This window comes from Physeter macrocephalus, chromosome 12 (assembly GCF_002837175.3).
Source record: "Physeter macrocephalus isolate SW-GA chromosome 12, ASM283717v5, whole genome shotgun sequence".
Classification (NCBI taxonomy): Eukaryota; Metazoa; Chordata; class Mammalia; order Artiodactyla; family Physeteridae; genus Physeter; species Physeter macrocephalus.
Genome location: NC_041225.1, coordinates 9,588,274 through 9,595,621, shown reverse-complemented (window position 1 = coordinate 9,595,621; position 7,348 = coordinate 9,588,274). Strand labels below are relative to the sequence as shown.

The 7,348-nt window shown below is 36.8% G+C and overlaps 1 protein-coding gene across 1 annotated transcript in view; it reads right to left on the bottom strand.

The window, feature by feature from the left end:
- The window catches only part of DNAH6 (dynein axonemal heavy chain 6), a 300,028-nt gene that overhangs the window by 200,611 nt on the left and 92,069 nt on the right, over positions 1-7,348 (bottom strand). Inside the window, exon 16 of the mRNA XM_024129964.2 lies at positions 4,322-4,450. Within this exon, the coding sequence (XP_023985732.1) occupies positions 4,322-4,450 (129 nt within the window). The remainder of the gene's footprint in view (positions 1-4,321; positions 4,451-7,348) is intronic.

Below are 7,348 nucleotides of genomic sequence, written 5' to 3'. Positions count from 1 at the left end.
TGAGAGATTACTACAAGCAACTATATGCCACTAAAATGGACAACCTGGAAGAAATGGACAAATTCTTAGAAGAGCACAACCTTCCGAGACTGAACCAGGAAAAAAAGAAAATATAAACAGACCAATCACAAGCACTGAAATTGAAACTGATTAAAAGTCTTCCAATAAACAAAAGTCCAGGACCAGATGGCTTCACAGGCAAATTCTATCAAACATTTAGAGAAGAGCTAACACCTATCCTTCTCAAACCCTTCCAAAATACAGCAGAGGGAGAAACACTCCCAAACTCATACTATGAGGTCACCATCACCCTTATACCAAAACCAGACGAAATGTCACAAAAAAAGAAAACTACAGGCCATTATCACTGATGAACATAAATGCAAAATTCCTCAACAAAATACTAGCAAACAGAATCCAACAGCACATTAAAAGGATCATACACCATGATCAAGTAGGGTTTATCCCAGGAATCAAAGGATTCTTCAATATATGCAAATCAAAAATGAGATAAACCATATTAACAAATTGAAGAATAAAAACCATATGATCATCTCAATAGATGCAGAAAAAGTTTTCAACAAAATTCAACACCCATTTATGAGAAAAAACCCTCCAGAAAGTAGGCATAGGTAACTTACCTCAACATAATAAAGGCCATATATGACAAACCTACAGCCAACATTGTTCTCAATGGTGAAAAACTGAAACTATTTCCACTAAGGTCAGGAAAAAGAAAAGGTTGTCCACTCTCACCACTATTATTCAACATAGTTTTGGAAGTTTTAGCCACAGTAATCAGAGAAGAAAAAGAAATAAAATGAATCCAATTTGGAAAAGAAGAAGTAAAGCTGTCACTGCTTGCAGATGACATGATACTATACATAGAGAATCCTAAAGATGCCACCAGAGAACTACCAGAGCTAATCTACCAGAAAACTACCAGAGCTAATCAATGAATTTGGTATAAGACACTGATGAAAGAAATTAAAGATGATACAAACAGATGGAGAGATATACCATGTTCTTGGATTGGAAGAATCAACATTGTGAAAATGAGTGTACTACCCAAAGCAATGAACAGATTCAATGCAATCCCCATCAAACTACCAATGGCATTTTTCACATAACTGGAACCAAAAATTTCACAATATGTATGGAAACAAAAAAGATCCCGAATAGCCAAAGCAATCTTGAGAAAGAAAAACGGACCTGGAGGATAGCAGCCTCCCAGATTTCAGACTATCTACAAAGCTACAGTAATCAAGACAGTATGGTACTGGCACAAAAACAGAAATATAGATCAATGGAACAGGATAGAAAGCCCAGAGATAAACCCACACACATATAGTCACCTTATCTTTGATAAAGGAGGCAAGAATATACAATGGAGAAAAGACAGCCTCTTCAATAAGTGGTGCTGGGAAAACTGGACAGCTACATGTAAAAGAATGAAATGTGAACACTCCCTAACACCATACACAAAAATAAACTCAAAATAGATTAAAGACTTAAATGTTAGGCCAGACAAGATAAAACTCTTAGAGGAAAAGATAGGTAGAACACTCTATGATATAAATCACAGCAAGATCCTTTTTGACCCATCTCCTAGAGAAATGGAAATAAAAACAAAAATAAAGAAATGGGACCTAAGGAAACTTAAAAGCTTTTGCACAGCAAAGGAAACCATAAGATAACAGACAACCCTCAGAATGGCGAAAATACTTGCAAATGAAGGAACGGACAAAGGATCAATCTCCAAAATATACAAGCAGCTCATGCAGCTCAATGTCAAAAAACAAACAACCCAATCCAAAAATGGGTAGAAGACCTAAATAGACATTTCTCCAAAGAAGATGTACAGATTGCCAAGAAACACATGAAAGGATGCTCAACATCAGTAATCATTAGAGAAATGCAAACCAAAACTACATTGTGGTATCACCTCACACCGGTCAGAATGGCCATCATCAAAAATCTACAAATAAATGCTGGAGAAGGTGTGGATAAAAGGGAACCCTATTGCACTGTTAGTGGGAATGTAAATTGATACAGCCACTATGGAGAACAGTATGGAGGTTCCTTAAAATCTAAGAGTAGAACTACTATACAATCCAGCAATGCCACTACCGGGCATATACCCTGAGAAAACCATAATTCAAAAAGAGTCATGTACCACAATGTTCATTGCAGCTGTATTTACAATAGCCATGACATGGAAGTAACCTAAGTGTCCTTCGACAGATGAATGGATAAAGAAGTTGTGACACATATATACAATGGAATATTACTCAGCCATAAAAAGAAAGTAAATTGAGTTATTTGTAGTGAGATGGATGGACCTAGAGTCTGTCATATAGAGTGAAGTAAGTTAGAAAGAGAAAAACAAATACCATACGCTAACACATATTTATGGAATTTGAAAAAAAAAAGGTTCTGAAGAACCTTGGGGCAGACAGGAATAAAGACACAGACATAGAGAATGGACTTGTGGACACGGGAGGGGGAACAGTAAGCTGGGACAAAGTGAAAGAGTGGCATGGACATATATACACTAACAAATGTAAAAGAAATAGCTAGTGGGAAGCAGCCACATAGCACAGGGAGATCAGCTTGGTACTTTTTGTCTACCTAGAGGGGTGGGATAGGGAGCGTGGGAGGGAGACACAAGAGGGAGGGGATATGGGGATATATGTATAGCTGATTCACTTTGTAATACAGCAGAAACTAACACACCACTGTAAAGCAAGTATACCCCAATAAAGATGTTAAAAAAAAAACCTTACACCTTAGAAATACATATGATCATAAGAGACTCCTCTGAATAAGCAGACACCAATAAATTGTATACCTTTGAAGAAATGCATAAATTGCTAGAAACATATTGCCCACCAAGACTGAATCAGGAAGAAATAGAAAATCTGAACAGACCAATAAGGAGTAAGGAGATTGAATGAGTAATCAAAACCCTCCCAGAACAGAAAAGCCCAGGACCAGATGACTTCACTGGTAAATTTTACCAAACATTTGGGGAAGAAAAAAGAATTAATGCCAATATTTCTCAAACTTTTCCAAAAAAATTGAAGAGGTGGGAACACTACCAAACTTGTTTTACAAGGCTAGCATTACCCTGACATTAGGGATCTAGCCTTGACTTCATTAAGAATTAGAGATGATTTCCTAGGTCAGTTAAGCCTTCACTCCTATCCTCCTAATGACTAAGAGCTGCAGAGGAAGGTTGATATGAGGTGATCCTAAAGGATCTTAAAGTATAGATATGGAACGTGGAAGGAGGGAGACACACTTCTATTTCAGGCTCTGGCTCAAGCAGTGTTATTCTTTCTGACCCAAGAGTGCCCACCTGTTAGTTATAGCGTTTTATTAAGCAATATTTCTGCCACAGCTCCCATCCTACTGCATACTTTCCTGTCTTACAGGTCAGTTAACTAATCTGGGAAAAACTTTGAACCCTAATTCTCTCATGCACAGTCCTCCTGCCTCAAGTATTGTACCAGTTGCATTGTCTAGTGCCAGGTCATTATATTGCAGGTTGCTCCACCAAGCCCTGGTATCTGGAGTGGACACTCAGACTGCTCAGATCACTTTCTGGCCATCCATTTGGGGCTATGGAAGAGATAGGTGCATTCCCATGTGAGGTTCATGCACTCCTCTGAAACTTTTGGGGAACTGATTAACCCCTCCCTCATTGCTGGTGGCCCTCTGGTTTTGATCCTAGGAATCTTTTCTATTTATTTTTCTTTTTGGTCTCTCTAATAGCTGTTCAGAGCACTTATATCTCTCACTCATTTCTCTTCATTTTTTTGAGGCATATCTTTTAGCTTTTTAAACCTACCCTTTTAAGATCCATCTTTGCCCTGGCTTAGCTAAATTCTCTTCTTTCATCAAACTGGCACATCAAACCAGGGCTAATTAGGCAATATTGATGGAATCATAATACACACATGAATGTAAAAGAAGCTTGAATATTATTTAAGAAAGAATAGAGAGGTTTTAATTGACTACATTTAAAAATCCACATACATTTTAACATAGAAGCTACAGTCCCTGGTAGGAGCGTTTGTCTATAATTCACAATTACTTTTTAATGAGAAAAATATTTTGTCTCACATGTGCACTAATCTTTAAACACTTCAAAGGCAGAGAACACATCATATTTTGTATTTCAGATTGTTCCAGCACAGTGACTAGCACATAGGTGTCCAAACATTGAATATTTACAGTCACATTCTTGAAAATGCATATGCATCAATGCCATTTCTATGCACATATTTTAGAAACAGATGTGTAGAGCTGTCATTACCTTAAAATTCTTCTGATAGGATTTATATTGAAATGCACGTTTTTGAAGATCATCTAGAACTGACTGCAGATCATTCAACATGATGTTTACTTTGTTTTGGTCAGCATTAATATCCAAAATCTGTGGATCCTGTAAAATTAAGATAGGTTTTGATTACTCATTCCTATTTTTTGATGTATACCATCAAATTAAATGAATTAATAAACGTTTTCAAAAAATATTTCTTCTAATTCTCTTTTCACTCTAATTTTTAGAAAATAAAATGGTTGCTTTTTTTAATTTAAAGCAATGCATATACATTGTAAAAATTACAGAAATGTATAAAGAAGTAACTTAGGGATAATATTGCTTTTAAAGAATACCTAATACATTTTCCCTCATCTGTTTTCATTTATTACATTTGTTTCAGCTAACGTGACTTCAGGTAAGGAGAGGTGAATACAATATGGAAAAGAAATAAGAAAATATGATATAAGGAAAATTATCATTTTACAATAAAGGAATAATTACAATTTATGGGACTTCCCTGGTGGCTCAGTGGTTAAGAATCTGCCTGCCAATGCAGGGGACACAGGTTCGATCCATGGTCCAGGAAGATCCCACATGCTACGGAGCAACTAAGCCCATGGGCCACAACTACCAAGCCTGTGTGCCTACGGCCCATGCTCCTCAACAAGAGAAGCCATCACAATGAGGAGCTTGCACACCACAATGAAGAGTAGTCCCTGCTTGCTGAAACTAGAGAAAGCCTGCATGCAGCAATGAAGACCAGCCACTACAGTAAGAAGCTGAGCACCGCAATGAGTCCCTGCTTGCTGAAACTGAAACTAGAGAAAGCCTGCATGCAGCAATGAAGAGCAACCAAAAACAAAAAAAAAAAAAGGAATGATTACAATTTACAATAAAGGTATGATTCTATTTAATTGAAGTTCATAAACAGGCAAAACCAATTTATGGCTTTAGAATTCAGGGTAGTGGCTGCCTTTGGAGAGGAAGGAAGGGTTAGTGACTAGGGGAGACACTAAGGATAGCAATAGCAATAGTTCTTGACCTCAGCAGTGGACACATGGATGTGTTCCCTTTCTGAAAACTCACTGAGTTGTACACTTATTACACTTATGTACAGCTTTCTCTGCAAAAATATAAAAATACTTCAATACAAAAGTAAAAATAGAGATAGCCTCATCCACCAGAGGGCAGACAGCAGAAGCAAGAAGAACTACAATTCTGCAGCCTATGGAATGAAAACCACATTCACAGAAAGACAGAGAAAGAATTCAGAATAATGATAGTGAAAATGATCCAGGACCTCAGAAAAAGAATGGAGGGAAAGATAGAGAAGATGAAAGAAATGTTTAACAAAGACCTAGAAGAATTAAAGAACAAAGAACTAGAAGAATTAAAGAACAAACAAACAGAGATGAACAATACAATAACTGAAATGAAAAATACACTAGAAGGAATCAATAGTGGAATAACTGAGGTAGAAGAATGGATAAGTCACCTGGAAGACAGAATGGTGGAATTCACTGCTGCAGAACAGAAGAAAGAAAAAAAAAAAGAAAAGAAATAAAGAAGCCTAAGAGACCTCTGCGACAACATTAAAAACACAAATATTCACAGTATAAGGGTCCCAGAAGGAGAAGAGAGAGAGAGAAAGGACCTGAGAAAATATTTGAGGAGATTATAGTTGAAAACTTCCCTAACATGGGAAAGGAGATAGCCACCCAAGTCCAGGAAGTGCAGAGAGTCCCAGGCAGGATAAACCCAAGGAGAAACATGCCGAGACACATAGTAAGCAAACTGACAAAAATTAAAGACAGAGAAAAATTATTAAAAGAAACAAGGGAAAAATGACAAATAACATGCAAGGGAATTCCCATAAGGTTAACAGCGGATTTCTCAGCAGAAACTCTACAAGCCAGAAGGGAGAGGCATGATATATTTAAAGATGTGAAAGGGAAGAACCTACAACCAAGATTACTCTAACTGGCAAAGATCTCATTCAGAATCGATGGAGAAATCAAAAGCTTTAGAGACAAACAAAAGCTAAAAGAATTCAGCATCACCAAACCAGCTCTACAACAAATGGTAAAGAAACTTCTCTATTAAGAAAAATGGTAACAGGAACATACATATAGATAATCACCTTAAATGTGAATGGATTAAATGTTCCAACCAAAAGTCACAGGCTCACTGAATGGATACAAAAACAAGACCCATATATATGCTGTCTACAAGAGACCCACTTCAGACCTAGGGACACATACAAACTGAAAGTGAGGGGATGGAAAAAGATATTCCATGCAAATGGAAATCAAAAGAAAGCTGGGGTAGCAATTCTCATATCAGACAAAATAGACTTTAAAATAAAGACTATTATAAGAGACAAGGAAGAACACTACATAACGATCAAGGGATCAATCCAAGAAGAAGATAAAACAATTGTAAATATTTATGCAGCCAACATAGGAGCACCTCATTACATAAGGCAAATGCTAACAGCCATAACAGGGGAAATCGACAGTAGCACAATAGTAGGGGATTTTAACACCACACTTTCACCAATGGACAGATAATCCAAAATGAAAATAAATAAGGAAACACAAGCTTTAAAAGACACATTAAACAAGGTGGACTTAATTGATATTTATAGGACATTCCATCCAAAGACAACAGAATACAATTTTTTTCTCAAGTGCTCATGGAACATTCTCCAGGATAGATCACATCTTGGGTCACAAATCAAGCCTTGGTAAATTTAAGAAAACTGAAATCATATCAAGCATCTTTTACAACCACAACACTATGAGATTAGAAATCAATTACCGGAAAAATACGTAAAAAACACAATCACATGGAGGCTAAATGATACACTGATAAATAGCCAAGAGATCACTGAAGAAATCAAAGAGGAAATCAAAAAAGACCTAGAGACAAATGACAATGAAAACACGACGATCCAAAACCTATGGGATGCAGCAAAAGCAGTTCTAAGAGGGAAGTTTATAGCTATACAAGTGTACC